Source organism: Balaenoptera physalus (genome assembly GCF_965194825.1).
Source record: "Balaenoptera physalus genome assembly, chromosome: 14".
NCBI lineage: Eukaryota > Metazoa > Chordata > Mammalia > Artiodactyla > Balaenopteridae > Balaenoptera > Balaenoptera physalus.
Window position 1 is genome coordinate 69,479,170 of NC_138893.1, and position 26,988 is coordinate 69,506,157.

General features: G+C 53.6%; 2 protein-coding genes across 3 annotated transcripts in view; one reads left to right on the forward strand and one right to left on the reverse strand.

Annotated features, from left to right (window-relative positions):
- The first annotated feature begins 285 nt into the window (after window positions 1–285).
- RASSF4 (Ras association domain family member 4) overlaps window positions 286–26,988 on the forward strand; it is a 33,556-nt gene continuing 6,853 nt past the window's right edge. The window contains exons 1-6 of one of the 2 annotated variants that reach the window (XM_082423911.1): window positions 286–406; window positions 9,567–9,660; window positions 11,671–11,746; window positions 22,747–22,877; window positions 24,270–24,361; window positions 25,073–25,230. In XM_082423911.1, the coding sequence (XP_082280037.1) occupies window positions 9,599–9,660; window positions 11,671–11,746; window positions 22,747–22,877; window positions 24,270–24,361; window positions 25,073–25,230 (519 nt within the window). In that variant the 5' untranslated portion in view covers window positions 286–406; window positions 9,567–9,598. Of the gene's footprint in view, window positions 407–9,563; window positions 9,661–11,670; window positions 11,747–22,746; window positions 22,878–24,269; window positions 24,362–25,072; window positions 25,231–26,988 lie in introns of both variants that reach the window. The other variant, XM_082423912.1, reaches the window with a different exon arrangement.
- DEPP1 (DEPP autophagy regulator 1) lies at window positions 17,529–26,979 on the reverse strand. The gene is made up of 5 exons (XM_082423947.1): window positions 26,837–26,979; window positions 25,766–25,818; window positions 23,072–23,190; window positions 18,782–19,039; window positions 17,529–18,212 (listed from the first exon to the last, which is right to left on the reverse strand). Exon 5 carries the CDS (start codon window positions 18,183–18,185, stop codon window positions 17,559–17,561), a length of 627 nt encoding a protein of 208 aa, XP_082280073.1. The 5' UTR covers window positions 18,186–18,212; window positions 18,782–19,039; window positions 23,072–23,190; window positions 25,766–25,818; window positions 26,837–26,979; the 3' UTR covers window positions 17,529–17,558.

Genomic DNA, 26,988 nt, shown 5'->3' on the forward strand with positions numbered 1-26,988 from the left:
ACTGCGGGGCCCGCACAGCGACCTTTGTTGGAAACCCAAGGGTGTCCTTTCCCCCAAGGTCCCTGGCCTTGGTCTGCATACCGGACCCTCCCGACCGAGTCGGGCCTGCTTCCTCCGCGAGTCTCCAGGTGCCCTCTGTGTAGTCCGGGAACACCCCGCAAAGCAGACGCCCCAACCCTTCCCCGAGGCCCCTCAGACACCGCCTGGAGCGGACCCTCCCCGCGGTGCCCGGGGCTGAGCGGGCCGCACAAGGTGACGTGACGCCATTGGCCGGCGCGGGGCGAGGGGCGGGGAGGGGCGGGCCTGACGCTCCAAGCCCCGGAGCAGTAGGCGCTGCGGACGCGTCTCCGGTGACTGCGAGAGCAAGGCAGCAGCAGCGGCTTCTGGACAGCGCGATGAGTGGACGGTGAGTGATGCACGGGCGAGAGAGTTCGGGGCGTCCACGGAGCGCCGACCTCCGCCCACCGCCCGAGCCCAGGACCTTCCCCAGCCGGGGGCTCCGGAGTCTGGGCACTGGTGCCCTTGGCTGCCGCGTGCAAAGTCCCCTCCCTCTGCCAGCCTGGCGTATTGTGGGCCTCGGGCCCAAGGCTGAGAGTGAGCACTGCGCCAGGCACCTCCTCCAAGGAGAGGGCACTTTAGAAGCTAAAACCTGAGCACAGCAGGTGTGCGCGCGGCAGCAGGCTACATCTTTGCCCACCTTGTCTCTCATCTTGGCCAATATCCTAGAAGCATTGATCTTAGAACTGGGGGGAGAGGCTCGAAGTGCCTCTGGCACAATTCTGATTTCATGGATGGAAGACCATGAACACCAAGATAATAGCAGAAGCAGGGCCTCACAATTGCTATTTATAGAGGATTTGCCTTGTTCCCAGACCTGTGCTAAGAGCTTTAGCACAATATGCCACCTACTTCTCAAACCTTGATACTTTCATTATCCCCATTTTCAGATGAGAAAACTGAGGCTTTAAGAGTTATGGAATTGTCCAGTTTTACCCAGATGAGTCAGTGGTGGAGTCAGGATTTTAACCCAGGGCTTGTTGTGCCAGGTCTCATTCATTTCACCCACTGACTTCAGAGCTCACCCTGCCAGCCACTCTGCTCGCCCCCGTGCTCCTGACTGTGTCCTGCACTTCCCACTCCAGACAGATGCCTTTTTTTTTATTCATCTGGCACAGGCCTGGGGGAGTGAGGGCCTTCTCTCACACCAGGATCAGTGCCAGGCCAGTGCCAGTGTTTTCTTGAAACACTGAAAAGAGAGCTGTGAGTAATCCCACTTCACAGAGGAATTAAATAGGGTCACAACCGGTGAGGGCTGGGATTCTGGAATTTTAGCCCAAGCAGGTTGGACTCCAAAGCCATGTACTTGCACTTGCAGGAAGCATCCTCACTGGCTTCTCTCTAGTTTAACTGCTCACGGCACAATCAAGATTTGTTGCCAGAAGCCATGAGTAAATATTAACTACAACTAAAATGCCGATCTGCCTGCCCCCCACCCCCCCCGCCGGCTCCCCTGAGTAATTCCTGAGCTGCTGCCAGCAGAGTGGGAGGTGCTGGGGGGGCAGGGGGGGTACTGGGGAGGGAGAGGAGAGGAAGGGGAAGGGAGAGAAGAAGATGAATGCCTTAAACCTAGGTCAAAAAATTGCTGGCTAAGAAGTTGTAATGAGGTGTGTTTCAACACTGTTGGTACGTTTTTATTAGTTTTTGTCGTTATTCCCTCTGTGTGTAGTGCCTGTGGTTCGAGACTTTACAGGGAAAGTGAGATTGAGGCCACAGATTAAAGTGTCAGTGTGAAAGCCGGGAGGTGGGACCATATTTCCACCATGAGACTCCAGCAAGTGGCCTGGAGGTCGAGAACAGAGTGAAGTCCAGGGTCCCCCCGGGTGAGGGTCAGCTGGACAATGACCCAAAACAACAGAACATGAACAGAACTCAGGCGTGTGTTATAGCTCAGGTCCTGTAAATGCAAAGGCTCAAAGGGGAGACTCTGATTACCAGAAAGCACTCTGGACTTGACCCTGGTTTTGAGAGTGAACTCAGCCAGTTGTTGTGGCTCACAGACGCTCCTGCTGAGGACTGTCATCCTCTCTGAGTCCCAGGTTCCCATCTCCAGAGCCTCACTGTCTCTCTGGAGACCCTGACTCCCACTGTGACCTCTATTGGGAACTTCTGTTTATCATGGGTGAACCCCATACAGGCCCATCTTACCTGTTTCCTCATTCACCTTCACAGCAGTTGGTGATTCAGCTAATGAGGAACCTGAGGTTCAGAGAGGGAAAGGGACTTGCCTAAGGTCACACAGCTAAAGAATCTCAGAGCAGAGCTTTAAACCCAGATCCTTGCAAAGGCTGGTGGTTATTCTCTCACAGAGTGCACTGAAGAAAATATTTTCAAATTGTTTTAAAGTAAATCAAAATCAAATAGGAAGTGGCTGCACTTCCCGAAGCTTCTGCAGTTTTGTCACTCTTGTTAAAGGGGAACTTGCAGTTTGCTCAGTCTCCTTTTCTGGCTGTCTGACCTCCTTCCCCAGGATGCACTGCTTAGAGAGATTTGGAACCCCCTTCCCTTGCCTTGCCTGACCTTGGGGGGTGGAGTCGAGGGTGTCATACAGCCCCATAGCCAAAGAGCTAGGAAGAGACCTAAAGACACTCTGGTCCAGCTGCCAGGACAATCTTGGCTAAACTGAGGCCCGAGAGATGTCACAACACGTTGAAGTCACGTGCCAAGCTGATACCCCAGCGAAGCTCATACCCAGACTTCTCTCTAGTATGCCCCTTTGCCTCCTCTCTCTTGATGTGACACATTTCAGCAGAAGTTCTTAACCTGGGACTTGCAGATCCAGGAGCACATGAGCAGGGGCTTACTGATCCTCCTGCAATGGTGTGCAAATTCAGTGTGTGTATGTGTGCACAGTCATGCACACACGGGCATTTTTCTGGAGACAGTGTGTTAAGCTTTCAAGAGACTCCAGAGGGCTCCATGACCCAGAATATTCTGAGCCGAACCGTGTCTCACAGGAAACCATCTCCAGCAGCTGCATGCAGCACACAGGTCTGGTGCAGTGGGTAGCACGGGCTGGGGGGATGGGAGGACGTGGGGGACGAGGAGGGGCAGCGATTTTGAGCACCCAGTGCAGCCCTGCAGCAGCTGGCACTTGGCACTCGGAGGGCCTGCACCTCTGGCTCCAGGCCATTGGGATAGTAACCAGTGGTCATTCTGAGTACCTGTTTGGCCCAAAAAGCATAGCTGAGGGGATTCCTTTTTTCCTAGATCTCTTCTTCCATAGGCAAGAGCTAAGCTCAGTCTGGGGAGGGAGAATCCCGCGGGGCCAGGGAATATGTATGTAAGGGGGAGCCGTAGGATTGGAAATGCTTTCTTGCCCCAGGGTGCCAGGCCTCGAAAGCAAGGGCAGAAGCCAGAGACCTGGCTGCAGGGGTCTGGGTGCAGCACTGCCTCTAGGTGGCGACTGTCAGAAAGCTGTGAGGAGGGCCAACCTGCCTGGATGCAGAGGACCGGGCTCTTCAGAGGAAGAGCAATGGTGTCAGGGAGCCTGGTGCTGGGATAGGCTCAGGGGGAATGTTGGTGGAAGCCCAGGACCTCGGGGGTGGGGAGGATACAGTAAAGGTGAGCTGGGGCCAAGGGGTAGACCGAGGGGAAGGCAGCGAGTGGAGGTGCTGGGTGGCTCTGCAGCTGCCATTCCTGCTCTCCCTCGACTCCAACTGGACTGTGCACAACACCCCTCTGGGCTTCCAGCCACCAGGGCTGGGGCAGGGACGGTGTGGCCAAGCCCAAGGGGTGAAGGCAGAGGAGAGAGGAAGGGCAAGGACAGCAGTGTGGAAGGGGATGGAAGCTGCAGCTGCTGCGTCCCTGCCCGCCATCCGCATCCCAACAGCTGGCTTTCTCGGCACAAATACATTGCCAGGGGGTGGCCTGTGTCTGGCCAGACCCCCTCTCAGAGGCAGCTGGTACCAGCAGGCACTACAGCTTCTTCCCTGGCCAACCTCCTGCCATTTGCCGGTTAACAGGTGCTAGCTAGGGAGGGCCCATTTAAAGGTTCATTGTTTTCTGCGCCACCTTCCTGCTGGCCCTGGCTGGCATTTGAAAGTTGCAGCCACGGGCTGCAGAGCAGGAGACTCAGGCTTCACAGGAATGCATGGCAGTGTCACCAGCACCTGCCCTTTCCCTAGGAACCTCCTACCTCGTTCTGGTCTGAGCAGCCTGGGCTGAGAGGCTCCCAGCTGTGCCCCACATGCTCCGTCCTCTTTCTTTGACTCGCCATGTCACGGTCTTTACATATTTGATTTTAATCCTGCCTAAAGAAGAACTTCAGAGTCATAATTTTATAAGATGTTAGAACAGAGGTTACCAGGCACTCAGATTTCACAGACATCCTCGGAACATTTTAATTTGGATTCCGATACATTTTCCATTTTGCCAAGTTAGAACAACAACGACCATCTATCACTGCCACTATTTTATGGAAGAGAGGGCATCGTAGGACTAAAAAGTAGGCAGCACATCGTCTTGAAATAAAAGGCTTTCGAATGCAGTGGATTTAGCTTCATGAAAACGCCACTGCATTAGCTTTCTTTTTCTGCTTCTGCCGTTAGCCAGTAGGAAGTGGGCTGTAGTGATGGCCTGAGGAGCTGCAGAGCTGCCTTCTCCCATAATAACCAGCTCCATGACCCCAAAAGAGGAAAGATGGGCCGCAGCTTTAAAGGCTTCATTGTCCTTTGTCCCAAACCAAAGGCCAGGGACAATAGCGAGGGCAGGCAGCGGGCCCACTGTCCTCAGCAGCCCCTCCTCACGGCTGGCAGAGCAGCTGCTGAAGTGGAAAGCGAAAACAATCCACTGCCTGTTCACTGGGACAGGTAACCGTGGCTGGCTTGCTGCCCTGGGGCCCCTCCTCCGGGGGACAGGGAGCCCTGGCGCAGCCTGAGTCCTCGGGTTGGGGACAGAGCCTCCTCCAGCCAGGGAAGTAAGTGTGGGGGCCTGAGCTCTGTGCTCTGGGGCCTGGGGGAGGGGAGCAGGCTGGGACAAGGAAGGCTGGACTCCCCAGAGCCACAGGGCTTGGCCTGCCCAGCTGCACCTGTCACTTTGTGCTTTGCAGCCTGTGCCTGGGTGGTGGGCCAGCCCATCCTCTCCCCTACTCCTGCTTCAACCAAAGCAGCCCCACATTAATCCGTTTGTGTGTTAAGCTTCTCCTAGGGCTTTATTTAAAGATAAGATTGTCCTTTTTTAAAAGGTAGAAAAACACTCCACTGAAGATCATTAAATCCTGCCCAATGCGTGAGGACAGTGAGTGTTTAAGGGGCGGTTTCAGGAACACGCTCCAAATGGAGAGAAATCTCAGTTGGCTTTCTTCCTGGGGTGTGTGTGCCCGCGGTCCCTCAAAGCTCTCTCATTCAGGTTATCCCTAGGATGCCTCCTAGGTACACATGCAGCTCACTTGAGAACTGGACAAGACAATGGGAGTATCAAAATCAATGAAAACCGCCTCAACCTCCAGTCGGGTAAAGGAGGCACAAATGCGGTGTTGGCATTTGGAGAGGAATTCTGAGAGTGACCCCAGAGCTGAGGTCTGGAACACAAGGAGATGGAGGTGTTGCCGAGTTGGGGTCGGGGGATGGGACACGTGAGAACCAGAGACCACGAGACTGGCTTCGGGCCACACACATGACGGATGTCCGAGGACACAGCAGTATGTGGTTCTCTCAAAGAAGAGATTGTTTTTCTATAGAGCAAAGTTTCCCCCCCTGTAAGGCTCAGGCCCCGCCCGGCAATTTGAAAGAGCCCTCGTTTGTTGCCTCCCCCCAGCCTTGCTCACTTATCTCCTTCCCTCACCTGGGATGGTGTACCCCCTTCTCTGTCCCTGCCACATAAGCTGTTTACCCTATGAGCCACCTTCTCCTTTCGCTTTGCTCTCTGCAATCCAGGACCCTTCTGCACTTTCCTCCTGATTCCCTCTGAGCTGTCTCCCCCAGCTGATGTCACCCAACTCCAGCTGGAGACACTCAGCTCGTTGGTCGTGTCCTTTAAATAAGCAGGCTCTTGAGGGTAAAGCATTCCAGAAGGCCTTTGCGGGGAGCATCTCCTGTGTTACTCAGCACAGTATTATCCAGAGCCCTAGGCAAAGCCGTGGATGGGGCGCCCCGCCACGCACCTCACCTTCAACCAGAGCGGCCCCTTTAATCTGATTTGCGTAACTGTTGCATTTGAACAAAGAGTTCTACAGTTGAGAAAATTTCTAACTCATTGGAGATCAATATTCTCATTGTACAGATGGGAAAATCAAGGCCCAGAGAGGAAAAAGCATGCAACTGAAGCTACACGGGTCTTTAGCAGCTCCCAGCCCAAAGCACTTTAAGAAGCATCTTCTATTAATAACTAATCACTGCTTGATACAGAGAATTCCACTTGTAAGTGTCCCTAGTAAATAGAGCAAAATGGGCACATGCTTCCCCACATGCTTTGGGAGAAAGACAGGGTTATAAATGGAGTCATGTCATGCGCCAGCAGTTATACACACACACACACACACACACACACACACACACATATATATATTCATTTTAACTTTACTATTTGCTGAATTAGTCAGGATAGCCTAGGTTATGCTGCAGTAGCAAATCCCTGAAACACAGCAGAGGTTTATTTCTCTTTCCCAGTCCATACTCGTTGTGGATTGGCAGAGGCGTCCGGTCCGCAGAAGCACTTTGGGTCCCAGGCTGACCATCAAGAAGCTGTACTTACTGGGACATGTGGCTTTCTGGGTCACCACGACAGGGAACAGGAGAGCTGCAGGGTCATGCACTGGCTCAGATGCACTGGCCTGGGAGTGACAACAACACTTCTGTTTGCAGAGCTAGTCACGTGGCCCCATAGCTGCGGGGGGCTGGGGGACGGGAGCTATCACGTGGTCATTCCAGGGGCAGTAATTGTCTCTACCCCAGTCACCCAACTTTAAACAGTAAAATGTAGCCCATAAAAATCCAGATTTCTGGCTTCGAAACACCAGAAGATCTGCCCCTCTGGAAGGGGAATGTGTCCCCAAGTCCCCTGATCAGTGTCCCTCAGCTGAGTCACTTCCCTGGCCCCTGGAGACTTTTGCATGATTTGGTCCAGCTGTGTATGCACAACTCTGGAAAGTTGACTTTGGGGGACCCCATGAGGCTTTCTGTATTCGTCCAATAATTTAACAGCCATTTGCGGACGTCCTGCAGCGTCCCAGGCTTGCACTCCGTGCTGGGAACAAGTGGTGAGGTAGAAAAGCAACATCCCAGGCACACCACCCTCCTCCTCTCCTGGGAGAGTCAAAACAAGAGGCCGGCCCTGCAGCGGAGAGCCGGGAGCAGGAGCTAGGCCAGAGAGAAGCTGCTGCTGCTGGAGAAGGGTCTGCTCCGGCACGGGCTTCCTGGCGAGCTACGGTTAGGCTACAGGACGAGGACGGCGCTGGGTTCTGAGCAGAGAATGGCTGTAAAAGCCCAAATGGGAGCAAAAGCATAGAACCCATTAGGGGAACCGTGAGCAGCTCCGGAAGGCTGGAGCTCAGAGCAGGCAGTGGGGAGGAGTGGAAGAGAAGCTGGCTACAAAGCAAGGCGAGAGAAAAAACCATCTCTTGTTATTTCTGGGTAAATCCAGCCCTTGCCATTATGCGCTTGCTTAAAGCAAGACAGTTGTGTCATGGACCCACAGAAACAGTGTTGACTGAGAAACCCAGCCTTGCCCGGAGCTGAAGCCAGCTTCTGCATCGGAAGCATTTGAGGAAGGACCCAGAGAGGGAGCCTGGCAGATCACTTTTTCCACAGGGTATCTGAGGTGCTGAGGAACCGAAACCCTATTTTGAAATAGGCCAAGAAGAAGGCAGCTGGAGGTCCCCAGCTCCAGGCCCCCACGGTGCCAATGCCCTGTGCCCTACAGAGGTAGGGCTGGCTGCTGGCCACAGCTGGGGGCCTGCCCTCTCTGCAGGCCACAGTTTGCCTCACTGTAGACTCAGGCAGAGGGGAGGAATTTAGGGGATGATTCTGATGTCACTGGGAAGCCCACCTCTCTCAAACCATTCAGCTTCTCTGCCCCAGCCGTGTGTCCCCTGCCTCCAGAATCAAATGCTCATTCAAGGCTCATGTGGCCACAAGAAGGCTGGCACATCTTGTTTGTGGGTGGATCAAGCCAGCAGGGAAGATTGTGTGCTGGGCTAGTCAGAGTCAGCGCCCCTCTGCAGCGACGGGCTCTGCTCTGAGGTCACCGATACCACAGCAGTTGGACCTGACCTTGACCACCTCCCGCCCACCCCCAGTAGCACTGGCACACACACAGCTCAGGAAGACGCGATTGAGCCAGGTTTGTGTGAACAGATGTTGGGGTTTTTTGTGAAGGAGCCAAGCAAGCTCCATGGTGTGAAAGACACACTGTGTGCCCTGTCGGTGCCACCTCCCAGGGTAACTAAACCCCTCGGATTCCTAGCTGCAGCTTGGGAGAAGGGGGGTAGAGGCAGGGTCAAAGTTAGAGTATGCGTGTGTGTGTGAAGCTGTGGCTCAGTGCCCGACACGTAGGGGGCCTTGATAAGAGAGTGCTCGGCCAGAATAATGCAGAGACAGAGAGAAGTAAGAATCAGTACGGAGGGTGCCAACAGGATAGAGAAAGCCCTAGTGGATTTACCCTCCGTGAAAGAAACCCAGGAGGGCTTGGGAAGCTCCACAAACTTTTCCAGGTTGTGAATGAGAAGAGATAGAGACAGTTTCATGGGTGAGTCCACGAACAATCCTATAGGATAGAGGTTACTCCATTGTACAGATGAGAAAATGAAGGGTCCGGGGGTTTAAGTTACTGTCCGATATCAGTATAGAGAAGGGGCTAAGAGACCAGCATCTGGAGTCTAGATGCTTGTGTTCGGTGACTTTGCCATTTACTCACTGGGAACCTTGGGCCAAGTACTTCTGTCCCTGTTTTCTCATCCGTGAAATGGGAATAGGATGGTACTTACCTCATAATGGTGTTGTAAGGAATAAACAAGATAATTCATAGAATATGCTCAACAGTCTCCAGCATGTAGTGAACATGGTACCGATTAGCCCGTCCCTAAGAGAGCTGGTCCAGGTGTGCTGACTCCAAAGGCAGTGATGGGGGGACCACCTCAGGCTCCGTGGAAACGGAGGAGAAAGGCCAGGGGTGACTTAGAGGTTTGAGGGAGCAATCAAGGTAGAAACCATCATTCAGGGCGTCCATCAAGAAAAAAAAGCGTATAATCTGAAATATTGAGGAGATTGATCTGACTCCTAGGGATCATGAAGAGGTTTCGGGAAGGGGGCTGATAGGGCAGTTCTGACCTTGCCCTGTCAGGGCTGACATGTGCGGGTGTGGGGTCGCATGAAGTCCTCTAGGTCTGGCCCTGTACCTGGGGGCAGGGGTGGGGTGGGAGTGAGGTAGGGGTCGGGGCGTGGGGACGTGAGAGGGTGGGGAGGTGGGAGGTGAGGCAGAAGCTCCGGCCTCTGCACCAAGGCTCCGGCGCCACACTGGCCATCACTCCTCCCAGCTTAGGTGTCTGTGGGCCCTCCTTTGTCTACCAGCAGGTAACTTCCGAGTCTGCAGACAACAGCAAAAGATGAAGGAAGATTGTCCGCCCAGTTCTCACGTGCCCATCAGCGACAGCAAGTCCATTCTGAAGTAAGCCATTGTGAGCAAAGAGGGGTCTCCATGCCTGCCTTCCCCCCGTGGCCACTCCCCTGCCATGCGCAGCCTGTGGGTAGAGGAATTCTGGGCGCTTTTTGTAGACATGATGATGTGCCTGCCCCAGGGACAGTGATGAGAGCACTTCTCTTTGAAGCCTTTCTCTTTGGAGATCAAGGATCAAGGCATGAGTTTGACCCCCGCCTCCTTGGGCAGACAAAAGCAGGAAAGTGTGACAGTGCCTGCTGTGAATCTGCAGAGATGGCATTTAATTTATATAAAAACTAGAGCAATACTAACATCTTATTGCATTAAACAATTCAGGAAAAAAAAAACCCTCAAAACTAGTTTTGAGTTTTTATTAAAAAAGTATATTTTTCTCAGCTTATTTTTATTTATTTTATTTTGTTTATGATGAGACTTCTAGTCTCATCATAAAAAAACTGTTTGGGATACTTTTCCAAGTTCATTGCTGAACTAAAGAAAAGTGTATTTTTTCATTTTATCTTGCTTTTCAAGTCCTGAGTCCAAATATTTTCTAAATTTGGGCAGCTCCTATCTGCCATCCTGAAGACAAACCAAGCCTCCTTGAAATGGACTAGCTTTTACTGAGGACCTGCCCCCTGGGGTCCTCCTACTAAAGACCCTGAGAAAACAGACAATACTCCCACACCATCATTTTCCTTATTTAGATCTGATAATAAGAACAATGTAACAATATTAAATATCATTTTGAAAAAAGTCATAATAACAACCATACATGATTAATTAGATATGTTATACATGTACGTATCCTAACAATTTTATATTCAGCGTTTGCACACTTATAAGCACAGTGAACATGCAGTATTGAATCCTGCATTGTTAATGCCATTAAGTTGTAAACGGGTTCCCTTGTCAGTTGCCATCACCCCACATCACACGGGGCTGCACAACAGAGCACCAGAGCGTGTTTTTCTCATCCAGGCCCTGGGTTGCTCGAGTGTGGGTGAAAGCATTACCTGAGAGGTTCAAGAGCATCTCTGTCCAGTAGGGGAGCCACCAGCTGCATGTGGCTGCTGAGCACGGGACCTGTGGCTGGAGAGATGTAGTGAATATAAAAGATGCTCCAGCTAGCGAACATTTCTTACAAAATAAAATAATGAGCCAGAATCTCATTAATAATTTTTACATAGATTTCACGTTGACATGATAATATTTTAGATACACTGGATTCAATAAAATGTGTTATTAAAACTAATTTCCCCTGTTTTATTTTCCTTGGTAATATAGCTACTAGAAGATCTAAAATGATGTGTGTAGCTTGCATTGCACGTCTGTTGGACTGCACTGCCCTGCAGAGCCCAGCTTGGGTACAGGGAGCTGTCCTCATTTTCTCTCTGCCACACCTCAGCCAAGGCACAAGCTGTGGCTTTCCCTTTATTCTGGGGAGACAGCATTTGGACAGAGTAGCCATCCTAGGGCCTTCAGGATCTTACTCTCAGGGCTGTCACCTTCATCCCTTGATCACACGTCCAGCAAGTCAGGATGGGGAAGAGGCATCCTGGTGGTACCTTCATAGCAGCCACCCCAGACCCTTGTAGGAAGTAATATGGGGAGAAAAAGCAAGCCTTTAAAATGCCAATTATCCAAGCCCAAGTGACTTATTCTGAGAAGGTGACTCAGAAGTGAGGCACAGGGAGATTGTCAGGAACTCTTATCTATAATAGTGACATTGTGCAAACACCCTAGAAGTACAACAACGTGACCTGGGCCCCTCTGTGAGTTTTGCTTCCTTCACAGCCCCACCCTGGGCTTTCCAGGAGCACTGATCTCCAAAACTCTCTAGAAGACTAAAGGGTGTGTGTCTGATGGCAAAGTCTAGTCTCTCAATGGATTATATGTTGTTGGCAAAACGTGTACATTATGCCCATTTTACAAATGAGGAAACTGAGCCCAGCGAAGCCAAATGCCTCATCCAAGGCCCCACCACATTCCAAGAGCATATGTGTGTCTTTACCTTTTTAGGTCGGAGCTCTTAAGCCTGCTGAAAACCTACAACTGCTACCATGAGGGCAGAAGCTTTCAGCTGAGACACAGAGAGGTAAGGCCCATTTCTCTTCTTTTTCATAGAGTCACCATTTATCCTGGCTTGTCAAAAATAGTGCTGCTTTATACCTGTTAATCAAGGGTAATTCTTAAGACCCTTTCCTTCACTCTGAGTGTCCAGTTTGGATAATAAATTGTAAGGTTACCCATCCCCTGAGTTGGGGACCAGGTTATCTCCTTTGAGGTCTCTGCAAGGGGTACTGAGGGTCGGACCATCCCCGTGAGAATGCAGAGCCGATGGAAATCCCCTTGTGGGCCTTCTCCTTCCACCTGGGACTTGTCTTCGTGAAGGCCGGGACATTGGAGTCTGAAATCTTTGAGACCGCACGGTCCAGTCCTTCCCCTGCTCATCCCACAGCACAGATGAGGAACTCAGCACAAGCCCCTGGCTTGCGCAAGTTCACGGGGCAACGCAGGAGTGAAAGCAGAGTCTCTGTGCTTGTCAACCAAGAGGAAAGCCTTGCAATACAGGAGAGCTCCCCAGAAGATGCTTACAGGGCCAGGAAGGTCCACACATGAGAGGCAGGGTGGGCGTGGGGAGTGGAGGACATTGGAGAGCACGGGTCAGATCAAACCCAGGGCAGCTGTGCAGGGATGTGGGCTTGGTACACCCAGACCCTTCCAGATTTTTCAAAGGAAGCTAGATATCTGGAATTTCATGTGGAATTCCCAAACCTCGAAGCACTGTGTGGCCTAAACAAAACAAGCCAAATACAAGCACGTGGGCACCAGCTGGACTCCAGGGAGTGGCCAGCAGGGCCCAGGCTCGGGGCCTCTGCTCACCGGGCAGATCAAGTGAAGGCCTGGTCTTGCCACCCACCATCCAGAACTTCCAGATCTTTCACATGGGAACCCTGGTCGGGATATTGGGGCATTTGAAAAGCCAAAATGGGGTGTCTTATCGTGATCGTGATTAGGCTTTATTTTGGGAGGTTTCCACGGTTGAGATCGGGTTGACTCTTGGATTTTCTCTAGCACATCAGCGTCTGGCAAGGGCCGGTGGCCTCTGAGTTCCCCTTCTGTTGTTGAACATGGGAACGGACAGTTCAAGCCCTGGCAACCCACAGAGACCTCGTGCAGGTGGAAGCCACTCGGCTCACGAATCTCGCTTCCATTAGTTCTTCAAACAACCACACATCCCCTTCTGTAATTACTAGAACAGAGGGTGAGCCCCGAGGTTCAGGCAGCTCTGGGCAGCAGGGGGATCGCCAGTCAGTGGCAGGGAGGTGACCTCCATCAGCCAGGCCAGGCCAGTGTCACACAGTTCAGGAGCCTGGACGGGAGAGAGGCTGCTGGCTCCTGGCTCAGGCAGTGCTAGGCTGCCTGGGACAACCTGGAATGACACAGACCTCACACTCTGCCTCCCCTTGATCCACCCACCCTGCGTGGGGGCTTGGGACCAGCCCTTAAAACTTGCTCCCCACCCCTAAGAATTTCTGCATGCTTCTTTGCTCGCGCTCCTCTGCAAAGCAGCCTCTGAAACCTGTCTCAGCAGCCCGCCCTGGCCCAGCTCCTTACTGCTTCCCGCAGGGCTCTGATCCTAGCATCCTGTTATCTCTGCTTTCGCTGTCTCTTACTTGAGTGATAAGCCCCTAGACCTGGGCCAAGTGCCCTCCTAGTCCTGCATCCCCTCAGCTAGGCATGGTGCGGTACCTGTGCATAGGTGTTAGATAACTAGCCAGCAGATGCAGGCCTGGAGCAAGTTGGGATGAGTCCTGAGCCCCAGCGTGCTGGGCAGTTTTGATCTGTGCTGCTGAGTGAGGAGTTGGGCTCACTTCGGTTCTTGTGCTGAAGGCATGGGGTGGGGTCTTCTGACTGGACCCTGTTCCTCAGCTCTGGGCCATCCAGGGATTGCTCTAAGATCATGATGGTTCTCAACATGTGGTCCCCACACCAGCAGCTTCCGCATCACCGGGGAACTGGTTAGAACTGCAAATTCTTATCACCCTCCTTCCCACAGGCCTGCTGAATCAGAAACTCTTCACCCTCTCAGCTGTGTTTTGACAAGTCCTCCAGGGGATTCTGACGAAGACCAAGTCTGAGAACAGCTCGTCTAAGAGCTTGACCTTGGCACTTGGGATTCCCCAAAACAATCCCCTCTGTAGGAACAGCTGAGTGAGGAGAGGAACCGGGAAGCCCCAAACCTGTTTGTGTGATGGGACAGTCCACATGGAGGAGTATAGCACCCTGCGGTGGGGAAGAGGTGCTCCTGCTGGCCCCAAAGGCAGGAACTTAACATCACACGGGCAGGGATTTTCATATTCCTAACCCTAAAGAAGGTGTGAGGGTCTGACCTGACCTCATTGGAGCCGGAAAGTACCTTTCAGGAACCTTCTGCAGCTTTAACAGCCAAGGTGTGCCGGCCTGAGGGAGTGTGTGTCTTTGGGAGGTGACCGCCACCATAGAGACAGGCTACCGGCTTGGGAGTCGGGAGTTCTAATGCTGAAATGCGTGACTGGTTCTTGGGGCACGACGTCTCTGGGTGACTCACCCACCACCCAGCGTCCGGGGCTCTGCAGTTCCTCAGGTTGCTGACCTGGGACCTTCTGGGCCTCAGAGACTCATAGCTCCTAGAACTTGCTGCCGGGCCACCTGAGACTGGGCTCTCCCGGCACTGCAGACGCTGAGGACAGGGCAGACAAGAGGAGCTTTGCCTCTGTTGTATTTATTGTAGTACAAGAGCTTTGTGAGGGAGGAGTGACCATTTTCCAAACAAAGAAACTGAGACTCTTAGAGTCTGTGGCCCAAGATGACCCTGAAGGAAGTCAAAGATTCTGGCATGGCTCCAAGGCCCGAGCAGAGAAGTGTATAATACAGCGATAACATCGCCAGCATTAAGCTCTGGAGGTCTGTGGAGGTCTTGATTGAGTATGACTCACCACGCCTCAGGGACCCGGAAAGCAGTTCGTCACCCTGATCCCCAAGCTCGATCAGCATCGGGTATGCCCTCCCAGCGCTGCAAGGGGCTCTTCAAGAGACCCCCCACCCAACTTGTTGTCTCTGGGCCTGCCCCGGAGCAACCTCAGGCTGGCTGCTACTGTTTGGGGCACTTTCTTGTCCACTGTCTCATCTGGGGCCCACAGAACTCGGAGAGATGAAATGTGTCACTGGCAGGGGCCACACCCTGGGGCAGGCATTTCCCTGTGAACTTTCCCCCAGCTTCTACAGAACTAGGAACAAACGATTCCAGCTCAGGAGGCCGAAGCACTAGCTTCCTTCATTGTAAACCTTGCCTTTGAGATCATTTTGCTTGTTTTACAATGAAAAGTGTGATCAACTGGGAGCAATTGTGCCTTTTGAAGATAGCAAAGCATTTTAACCAGGCTGGTTGGTGCTTCCAGAGAAAAATGGACCACCCCAGAAATGCCAGTGGGCAAATATATCACTGCTGACTGTATGAGTAGAGGCAGTAGGGCCCTGGTGTCCTGGTGTGGGGTGTGGCCGCTGCCAAAGCCAGCCTCCCACCCCGCCCCGCGCTCAGCTCTGAGTAGGCTCAAAGCGCCCCCTGGTGGCTTGAGCGCACACTACACCCAGTGTAGGACCGCAGCCCCCGGCCCGCTGCACGAGTGCAAGAAAGGGAAGGACCTTCCCTCCGTCAGGGGTCCCCTTCCCTCTTATAATGATTCCCCTTCTTCTAAGGCCTGAAGGCAGGAATGACAGGGTTGACAGACAGACCACCGGTTCCTGGTGAGTGCTAGGCCCGTGGGGGTTCCTGAGTGCTTTCCAGTCTGTCCCTCCAGGTGGGAGGGGCATTTGTGTTCCTTCCCTGTCTCAGTGGTGGGTGGGAGGAGAATGAGACTGCTCCATAGGGCCCCACCACGAGGACTTTCTGTTAGGCTGTTCTGTCTTCAGGAGCTTGGGACACTGCCAGAAGCCCTTTCCCCCAGGCCTTTATTCATCTTTTTTTTTTTTTTTTTTTTTGGCACCTTCTGAAGGTGCCATTAGCTCCTTTTACGTCGGGGGTATTAGCAGAGGAGCCCAGAGCCCAGGAATCTCCTTGGCCCTATCTGATCTCTGCAAATGCAGCAGTGTGATTTCTGAGCTTGGGGGGATTAGCCAGCGTCATCCTAGTTTCACACCGCTTTGCTATGAGGCTGGCCCAGTAAGCCTGACCCGTCCAGTCACCAGCCAGGCACTCGCTCAGCAGGTCAGCCCTCCTCACCACCTCCTTAGGACGTTCTGGCCAAAGCCTGCCCCACACATATTTGCTGGAGAAAGTCAGGGACCCAGAGGTTTGAGTCAACCAGAGACACAGCGGTTGTGACAGTTGGAAAATTTGTATACAGTGCTTGTAACTCCATCTCCAAGTTCATTTGTACCGTTTCCCCAACCACTGTAGGGATGAAGGACAGGCGTTGCTGTCCCCATTTTACAGATCAGGAAACTAAGTGAACTGCTTGTCTGAAACTTTTTCTTTTAAATTCATGGTTTACATTTTGCCTCCCCACAAAATACACATAAAGGAGGACAGATAAATATTGTAAATGTCCAAAGCAATTTTTAAAATATTTTAAAATCAGAAAGAAAGAAAGAAAGAAAGAAAGAAAGGAAAAAGGGGGGAAGGGAGGGATGGAGGGAGGGAGGGAGAGAGAGAAAAGGAAGGCAAAGTAGTTTGCTAGTCCACAGGGCAAGGAGGTGGAGGAAACTGAACCTGGCCATGAGCTTGCCCGTGGCCCCAGCTCCATCCTCCTCCTCTCCTCTGTCCCTCCCACGCTGACCAGGGCAGCCAGCTCTGACTTGGCCCAAGAGAACAGGGCAATGGGTCTTAAGCCTGTCTCTTTTGAGTTCTCTGATGCCTCACCTGTCTCCCTGAGGAAAGCAATCTGCCCCCTCCCCTATCCCTCACCCTCACCTCCTTGCTTGCCAGATGCCTCTGGGAACTGGGATTTGCCAGGATGTAGGGACCCAGGGCTGTGGGGGAACCATGGACATGTGGGGTGAGGCCCTGGCCCCTGAACTTGCCCAACAGCAGGGCACCTGGACAACACCCTGCACTTTGCCCCACGGATAAGTGGCCCCTGGGTGGAGGCAGGTAAGGGTGGGGATGGGCGGGCACAGGGCCACCTTGTCCAATTGTTTGGTGCCCTGCAGGCTGAGCTGGTGCAGGTTCTGTCTTGGCCATCAGCGTGGGGAAAACGCTGCCCACGACACAACAGGACCTGTGAGGTGGAGCCACTGAGGTACCCACGGGTGGCCCAGTGACAAGTCCCCCGAAACACAGCAGGTGTATTTGCTGAGACCCCCTGTTTGCTCATGGGCCTCTTGGGGGGAGCAGGGGTGTGGGGAGCCAAGGGGCTGACTTGTGAGTGCCCAGGGCCTGGCTCTGAAACCACCAGGGCTGCGGCCTTTGCTTCTCCTCTCCCCCCACCTACTCATTTCCCCACCTGTGAGGCAACCACGTAAACAACAGCTACTCCATGTGTGGGCTTGTGACACGCGCGCCAGGGTGTGTGCGCGTTTTAGCCCATTTACTCATCAGCACAACCTAGGAGGCAGGTCCCATTAATTACCCCCATTTTACCGGTGAGAAAACCAAGGAAGAGATGTTAAAGTAACTTGCCCGAGGTGATCAGCCAGTTAGGAGCAGTGCAAACAGGATGCGTATCGATTGCCACAGCATGTGAGATAGGCTCTTATTCGGAGCAGGGGTCTCACTATGAGTTGCCAAAGCAGGGAGCCTCTACAGAGAGGCACTTCCCTCCCAGAGACCTGCCAGAGGCGGTGCCCACCCGGGGTGGGGGGAGGGAGAGGGTGGAGAGGCGACGCAGACCTGTATGTTATTTGCAAAAGTCTTTATTGGGGAGGAGTCAGAGTTCATGGATCACGGGGAGGTGCAAATAGAGAGTTCTAAGGACGCTGCTGGGACGGGGGCTTGTTGGGGAAACTGCATCCTGGCCAGGTAGCCCAGAAGCCTGGGAGCACTGGTGCCAGTCCCTCTGCAGTCTCAGCAGAGAGTGCCCTGGAGCCCTGACATCACTCAGCCTCCCTCTGGGGGCCCCCTGGGCCTTGCCACTGTCCGTCTGTCTGCATGAAGCCCAGGGGTCAGCAGAGGATCCAGCCCTCCTTGGCATGTCCCTCCCACTTGGCCAATTTTCCTGAGACTCCCCAAAGAGCCAGTCCAGGGGGTCCACAGTGCTGGCCCCGGGCAGTGTGGGCTGCTGGCCACTGAAGCGGGTGGTGATGTCCTGTAGGGACCCAGGGGTGCAGCTCTTCTCACGGGAACGGGCTGGCCGGTGGGGTCTCCTGGGTCGGACCCTGGCTGCAGCCTCATTCGGCACTGAGGTGGGCTGCGCCAGCTGACAGATGGACTTCACGTAGTCATCCAGGCTAGGGGAGGCGGGGGGGTCCTCTCCAGGCCCACCGGGCAGCATCTCCTCCAAGGTCTCCCGAATTGTGGGCAGGTGGGCCACAGAAAGCAAAAGCCGGGACCTCATGGCTGCCGGCCACAAGGAAGCAGCAACCTGTTGGTTGACAGAGGACTGGGGTGAGGGACTAGTGTGCCATCCTGACACCCTTCCTGTGTCCCCTCCCCACCTGAGGCTGCCTGGTGAATCACATGCCTGAGAGCAGTTTAAAGTCTGCAGATCCAAGACCAGGCTCAAACTCCTGGGCTCTTCCTGCTAACATTACTTAAGATCCTATCATTACTGTTGTTCAAGAACCCATACAAATCAGAGAACCCAGCCTCACAGACTGGAGTCAGAGGAAACCTGGGTTTAAAACCAAACTTAGCAGTTCCTGACACGGAGTCCTTTGGCACAGTCACCTCTCCAAGCTTCCACTTACTCATCCATAAAATGGGGTTAAAAATACACCTCTCAAGGGCGTTGGGAAAAACTTGTGGAATGACACCTCATGGGAAATTCCATTATGAATATAAAGCCCTCCGCAGCTGTTGTTACAGCAGTTAGCTGCATCCTGGTCTCTAACCTGCAGTGAGGCTGTGTGCGTCCCAGGCTGAGAACTGCTTCAAAGATACCCAACGCCTTTTTGTTTTACCGCAAACCAGAGGGCAGTTGCTCTCTCTTACCTGTAGCTGAGGAGGTCTGGGGGTAGCAGGGGAGCTGGATGAGCAAGGAAGTCCACAGGAAGCTCAGGGCAGAGGGATCGGGGTCCAGCAGTTGGAGCCCTGTGTCCGGCGTCAGATTGCTGGGAGGAGGGCGACGAGGAAGAAGTGCTACGACCTCTGGACGATGTGCCACTGTCCAGAGTGGAATCCTCCCTGAGCTGTCTGGCGAACCTCGGGGCCTGGCAGCTGCTTTTATACCTTTCCACCAGCAATCAATTACTGTCACACGGCCCAAAATAGCAGTTCTCAGGAAGGCTCTCAGAGGAAAACAGCTTGGCGGGCGGGGCCTGACCCAGCTGCCAGCTTGGAGCAAGCGTTTGCGCCTGTGGGGCATTCTGGGAATGTTTACTCTGCAGGGCAGGGGTGGGGTGGCCACTGGGAGAGGCAGGGGGCTCCACTGGGCTCCAACAAGCAGCCCTAGGGTCTGCCACCTCCGCCTAGAAGTGTTCCCCACTACACCTTACACTAGTACCCTGCAACCCCAGGACACTCTGGCCCGGTGCTAGCTCTTGCAGAGCCCTGGGCCTGCACTTGTGAGGGACCCTGCCAGACACAGCGATGCAGGGCTCAGCCTGGAGGCGGCTAAGGCCAGGTTCCCTGGGCCTGCTGGGAGTTGGGATGTGCCCACCTTCTTCTGGGACCAGGGGCAGCCTGCAGGGTCCTGGTCTTGCTGCTTCCCAGATGTGGTGCTTTCAAATGATAATTGGTTTATTTCTTTGTTCCCCAGGTATCTAATTAGTACTCCTGTGCACCAGTGACTGTTCTAGGTACAGAGAACATAAGCAGTGAACAAATCATTGCGTCCTAGAGCTTAGCTGTTAGGGAAAGAATTAAGTACTCAGTGGATGGGTGCTGTGATGTTGGGTACTGATTACAGCTGCAAAGAAAAGGCCAGCTGCACTGTGGTCGAGGGGTCAGGAGGGTCCTCTCTAAGAGGGGACATTGAGCAGAGAGCTGAACAAATGAGGGTCGTGTGTTCCCAGTGGAGGGGCAGCATGTGCAAAGCCACTGTGACAAGAGCCTGCTGGGCAGGGGACAGCCAGGGGCCCATATGACTGGCCCAGGTGGGGAGAAGTCACTGGGTTTGGCATGGACACTGGGTTTCCCTCCGAAGGGGATGGACAGACACTGCAGGATTTGAACAAGGGTGCAAGAGTCTGGCTTCTGCTTTGAAGGATTGACTTTGCCGCTGTGCGTGGCTAAAGGGCAGCTAACAGGGAGACCGAGGAGCATCTGGCCAGTGTTGGGAGGCCTCTGCTAGTGTCCAGGGGTGAGTGTGTCAGCACAGGAGGCAGCTGAGGGAGAGGCAGGTGACCCTGGGAAAGCTCTTGTAGAGAGCCAGCACCATACCCTTCTCAGACAGACCTCACGTCATCCACCTAGCCGTGGGCCCACCTGGAAGGTAATTGTCTTGTTCCCACAGGCAGGGGATGGAAAGCAAGTCACTGAGACAGAAGCTCAGGTCGGAAGTCTGATTGTTGGACAGACCCTAGATACCGAGGCAAGCGGGAGGAGCTGACAGTCCCAAGTTCATGCATTCTGGCTAGAGTATTTCTCGTGGGCCAAGGCATGGGGCCAACCCGTGATCAGGATGTCAGTTAAACATAGCAATTCCCACCTCGATGGCTCTTCCATCTGGATGCTTCTGTAGAGCCTTTGTCTGTTTCTCTGGCTCTCTTTGAATTCATTTGCAAGTAGCAAATAAGCCAATAGGCTGAACTGAGGAGGGAAGTGTTGACTGGGATAGAATTAGAAGGCCCAGGTTGATTTCCCAACCTGTAGAAAGTCCAGGCTCCGGGACCTGTGTTCTCGTCCTGTTACCTCCCCACCTGCGTGGTGAGGGCTGCCCTGGAGGTCCCTCTTCTCTGCTTTGGGCTTCTCTGATTTGATCAGAGAAAGCTGCAGGCTGACAGGGTCTCCCCTCCATTCTGATGGGGCCAGGCTGGGGGGCAGAGCAGTGGTAGGGGGCTCAGATTGGGCGCACCCGTGCTGCTTGTGCAGGGACACCAGGCCTGAGTCACATCAGGCCAGCTGGTCCCCAGCATAGCTTAACCCTGACCTCAGAGGCAGCAGCTCTGCCTCAGCCCCTCGCTTCCCCAGAGCAAGTCCCCCTGCCTCCTTCTTCATGGCAAGGTCCCCAGAGCCTTCATACAGCAACTTTGGAGGTCTGGCCTCAGTATGTCCAGCCTTGCTGCCCCTGCCCCAGCGGTGCCCCCAGGGCATCAAAGGGTCTGGGGCTGGGTCTGCTTCATCTCCTCCACCCAGAGTCCATCGTGGGGCTGGTGTCCATGAATAAACATGTCCATGAATGAACACACCGAGATGTGTTCCTGGTGGGGCAGAGGCTCTCTCCAGCGACCTGTCAACATCTGACAGAGGCATCTGAAGCTAAGTCTGAAAACAAAGACTTGAACCCCACTTTGGGTTTTCTTACTATCCCCACGGGACCTTTAACTCCAGTGGATCAATCTAGTCTTTCCTTTACAGTTACATATCTGTTACATATTATATACATACAGTTACATATCTTTAGTTACATATCTGTGCCGGTGTAGCACCAGTGGTTATCAAAAATAGCTCTGGGTTTTTTTGTTGTTGTTGTTTGTTTTCTTTTTTAGCAAATAGTGCAAGGCCATTCCAGAAAGCTATGTGTGTTTTTGATAAACTTGAACAGAAGAGAACTATTTTCTCTGTGTATGGCAGGGTGTTTTAAACTATCACTAACTAACCATGAAATCGACACTGCAGGACACCTCTGTAAGCACTGCCAGGGATATGACATTTTCCACAAGGTCCCTCTTCTCACAGGGCTTTTGATGTCAGCAAGGAGAAAGAAATGGCATTTGTGAATCTAAAATGGTGCTTGAGATGGCTTTGGGAGAATGACGATTTAAGTTCATTGCCAAAAGACCAGTATCAAAGCAGATTAGGAGCACATAGCTGGGAAGACCTAGACTCTGTGGAAGCGTGAAGCTGAGAAGGTTTCTGGCAGGTGCTCTGAGGGTGCAGACAAAGCAGCCTGGTCAGGCACACATGTGGGAGTGATGAGGCTGGACACAGGGAGCCTGGAGGTGGTAGCGCTTATACAGGAGCCGGAAATAGGTCAGAGGAACAGAATCAAGGACCTGAGGGGAGCAAGTGGGAGCTGGCTGAGGGTGCCTCTGGAGGACTCTGTCGATTAGGACCTCAGGGTTGGTGGCAGGGGAGTGGCCATGCCATCTGCAGACCTTGGGAAATGCAGGCTGGTCGGGGACGCGGGCTGGGAGCTGTTGTAGATATTCTGAGCGTGTGTGCCAGTGGTGGGACGTGGGACTGTCCATATCCCAGGTGGTGAGGAAAGCAAGACTGGCCCTCAGGAAAGAAGGCAGCTTGGAAATCTGGGGGTGGGTTCAGGCCACTAATGGGAACAGTGTGGGGACTGTCCTAGTCCACCTCTGCTCTCGTGGGCATGGGATCCAGCGGCCTCGGCACATGCCCAGGAGGGCCAGCTGACCGTGGGTCCCCTGCCCAGGTGCAGCAGTGGGTGGAGAGGTGCCCTGTGTTGCACTGGTGTCTGCACAGCTGCGCTTCCCTGGAACGTGTTTCCTTGCCGCTCTGTGGACGTGCCTGCCAGACAGCGGCCGCGTTCCTGTGGGACACCTGACTCAGCCGCCCTGTCCCAGACCCTGCACCCGGGCGGTGGAAGGGCACGCCTCAGGCTTCCTCTCGGCCCCGGGCCACGTGCCTTGGAGCACATAGAAGTTCGTGGGCCTTCCCCCAAAGGAGGACAGGACGCCAGGGAGGAGAGGGCGTGTCTGGGGAGGCCTGAGTGCACGGTGAGTCCCCTGGGCAGGGGCTGAGTCCTGAGCGGGGGTGGGGAGGGTGGGCAGTGACCCCTGAGTGCGGCTGCTCTGGGGGAAGAGGCTGACCCGTGTGAATCCCCACAGGAAGAAGGGGCTCTGATCATCGAGGGGCTCCTCAACATCTCCTGGGGACTGAGGCGGCCCATCCGGCTCCAGATACAGGATGACAGGGAGCGCATGCACCTCTCCTCCGCCTCCTGGGCACCAGGACGCCCGTGAGTACCAGGCCAGGTGGGGCGGGGCCAGGTGGTCTCCGTGACACCTGTTCAACCCGAAAGTATCGTTTGGGGTGTCGGGGGCGGGGGAAGTTGATCTCAGCCTAGCCCCATTCCCATTTGGGGCAGGAGCATGGCAGGATAACCCAACCTCATCCCTGTCACCCCGTGACGGCCTCAGCCCATGACCTCACCTGCCAACCTGCAGCCTCACCCCCAGATGGTCCTTCTCCATGACAACCAAGTCACCTCCCTCTTGGAGAACGTTCCAGGCTCCCCTCACCTCTGGCTGTACTTCTCAAACTTTCCTTGCCTGTAAGAGAGAGAGGGCTCTAGGTGGGGGGCTTCCGACACCCTCTGCAAGCTAAGCATCTCAGCATCTCCTGTTCTATGTTAAAAACGCATACAGTTTTAGCCTCCTACTGCTCTGCTTTTATTTCAATATCAGAATTTATTTTTATAAATTTATCAGAATTTAATATCAGATTTATTTAAATATCAGAAGAATGTTTCGATCGGGATGAAATGGTTTTCTACCTGCCTTATCGTTTTAATGGACGTTTGCCTCTCCACCCCGCCCCGTCGACAGGCAGTTTGCTGCTGCGTTTTGCTTGCTTCTGCATGTAATAAATCCTTCTAAGAGTCAGAAATTCAAAACATTTTCCCCTTCAGAAATTTAAAGTTGCTTCTCTGAGAGCCCTTAACACATTGACGCCCCTGGGGCGTCCCCAGGTATCCCTGGTCACTCATAGCAAATTTTGAGCTGCACAGACTTAGAGCTTCGAGTTTGGATGGGCTCCTTAGAAAGGAGGGTAGAAGTGGTCCCACGAGCAGTCTCGGACAAGGGCCCTCAGAGGCCGCTCAGCATTGGGCGGGATGCTCTGTCTGCCCCTTGCAGGCTCCTGCTCACCGTGTGGCTACTTCCCATCACGCCCATTCCTTCTCCAGCCCAGCACCAGCCACCCTGGCTTGGAGACCACGCTGCTCAGAGGCCTGGAGGTTGGCGCCCTCGAGGTTGCTGCTGCCCGAACCCCGCAGGCCTGAGGGCAGCCCAGAGAGCCCCCTCGGCACATGGCCGCAGATGCCAGCTGCCTCAGCCCAGCACCCAGCAGCGCCTGGGCACTGTGTGTGTCCCTGTGTCCAGGCAACGGCGCCCAGCACAGGACACCGGCTCTTCAGGACAGACTCCGTCTCCTTCCAGCAGACACTGGGGCGATCCTTTGCTTTTCTTTTAATCTCTTACACTGACTTAACATGAAATCCTGGCCTCAGCTCTGCCTGCCCTGATCCTTGCCTGTGTCCTGTCCACAAAGGCAGCCAGCCTCTTCTCTTTGACCTGAGCTACTTTTCTCTGCCTGCAGCCCTCTGAGCACCACAATTGTCTCTTTTCAGAAAGGAGCCACCTCTTCAGGATGGCAGAGTCACTGCCCAGGAACCAAGTGCTCAGGCCGGACCCAGGGAGGAGAGTTCCAGAGACAGCTCAGGTCAGTGGGGCCTCGAGCTGCCCAGGACCCTGTCCTGCTCATCTGGGGTGGGAAGGAAGGGAGGGGTTGGCTCATGACCACCGTCTCTGAATATCAGCTTTGTGGAGTAGCCAAGAATGGCTTGTTACCCTTCAGGAGCAGCCCCTGCTAGATCCCTCCTCAACCCGGGAGAGGCTTTCTTATCGACTCCTCACCTAGGGAAAAGGAATCAGAGGCTTGCAGAGGTGATGTAGTTTGCCTGAGTCCCTGCAACGTGCACCCTTATAGAAAGGAGAGAACACCAGCAGAGGGTGCGGCTCCCCCCTGGCCTTGCAGGCATCTGGGACCTCTTCCCCACACGCCGGGTTCCGTACCTGTGTGTCTGTCCTCTCTGCGCCCTCCCCTTGCACTCAGTGAAGGGCTTGTCCCAGAGGACAGGGCTGGGGCTGTCAAAGTCCTGCTCTGAATCCCTGGAGACGGAGGCCCAGAGGCTTATGGCCATGCGGCATGGTGACACAGGTTATCCTGTCTGGGGGTCACCTTTCCCGTCTGTAAAGTGGGCATCACCCAGGCTGGACCCCAGCCTCCGTCACAGGGACAGTGGTCACATCGCCGTCTGCTGTAGCCCAGTGCAACAGGGAGCCACGCTCCACACTCGGGACCACCACGGGAGCGGTTCTGTCACCACCGCCCTCACCTCAGCCTGACCCCCTCATCCACTTCTCACCACAGAGCCCATGGAGGAGGACGAGGAGACCCCACAGCTTATGAGGACCAAGAGCGATGCAGCCTGTGTGATCCAGAGGCGGCCCAGGTGCCGCGCCCCCGGTGAGGCCCAGAGGATCCGGCGACATCGGTTCTCTATCAACGGGCACTTTTACAACCACAAGGTGATGTCCCAGCCTGGCCTCTCTCCCGGGCCCTGAGGCTGAGGCCACAGGGAACAGCCCCAAGCACGGGTGTAACCACTGGGCCTTCTGTAGGCCGGCTCCGTGGTGGTCATGCCGGAATTCACCTTCACCATGGCCCTGTGTGCAGATGTGGTCATGCCCCTGTCCTGATGGAGAAACGGGCTCAGGAGGAGAACTATCTTGCCCAAAGTCACATCAAAATATCACTCCACTTCATGGCCCCAAAGCCTGTATTTTTTCCATCACACACTCACTGTCAATTCATTCTCAAAAGTTGCATGGATATTTGGAAAGTGATGCCAAATTCACTTTTAATAAGGCAATTTTCTATGAGGTTTCCACCCAAGCTCAGTTGATATGGGAACATCATGTCCCCTACTGTCATTTTCACTTGGTAGATTAAGGCAACTAGGTTGAGGTGTGCCCAGGAGCACGTGTGTCTGTGTCCCAGAGAACCCACACTGCTCCTGATTCCCAGCACTTAGCCTTTTGTCCAAGTATGTATTGTACTGACCTCAGGAAAAAGAGCTCCTTCCCCAGATGACATCATTCCGTAAACAAACCAAACTGTAAAAGGAGAAGTTGATTGTTACTATAAATGGCACGAGTGGCAGTTTGGGTGAGGCCCTAGATGGGGAGTGTCCTGGTAACACAGCCACATCCTGCAGCACTGGGAAATTGGAAGCCAAGGTTTTTAGGTTAAGCAGCTGCCTTCTTGATAGGTGATGACTCATGGGAGGGGGAGGGGAGCCTGGGCAAAGGGAGGTCTCAGGGTCAGATCTGAAGAACAGTCCCCCAGGTGAGGTCTGCTGGGAGCCATTCAAGCCACTCTTGGGGTGCCCTGCACTTTGGGATGAAGAATTCAGCAAGGCAGGCTGAAAGGACCCTGCTTCACCATCAGGACCTCCCTCCACTCCCTGCTAGGTTCGCAGTGAGTGTTAATGAGGGACAATAGGTTATCTTTACTAAATCCAGGAAAACCCAGGACTATTTGAGAGTAGTTTCCTGAGAGAGGGAGGGGGAGGCAGGGCTGAAGTTAAACAGAGATTAAGAATGTCTAGATTAGCCAAAGAACCCACCATCTGACTTTGGTATTCTTTAAATCTTGCTCCAAAGGGGTTTTGTCCTTAAAGTGTTAAGTACCATTTGCTAGTATTTGAATATATATTGATATGCTATTTTAAGGGATTACTCAAAAATTTAGAAAGACTATTTGCATGGGTTTAGGCTCTTTCTAGTTCTACATTCCTAAAAAGGAGCTTTTTGCTCCATGACTCAAGGTAACAAATAGCGGGGTTTATCTTCAGTATATTCACCTCTACTCTAAGGGAGTCATCTCTAAGAGGTGTGTTGGGCACATTAAATCTTACGTTAGTCACTGCAAATGTCACAGGGACACGGAGATGTCTGAGCACTCTGTAGCCTTTGAAATGAACAAATGAACAATGAGGGCTTTCATCACAGCCTTTCATGTCCATTGGAGCCATCCTGCCAAGAAGGGCTTCTTAGCCAGCCAGCCCAACACTCGATACACTACCCATTCAGGCCCCAGTAAGGGCAGATTTTCCCCCAGTCACAGATTTACCTGTGCCAAAATGTAGACCCATTCTTCCAGGCAGAGTGAGTACCTTCCAGGACAGGAACTAGTGTCTTAGGCATGTTGGACAGTTGATTCACATCTCCTGGATGAGTAAGGGGCTCCCTCTTTTTCGCCCTGCCCTACATGCATTCAGAATC

Bases quoted from the DNA above. Each gene is read 5' to 3' on its own strand.
- DEPP1 (XM_082423947.1), bottom strand. From the start codon at position 18,185: ATGAGGTCCCGGCTTTTGCTTTCTGTGGCCCACCTGCCCACAATTCGG.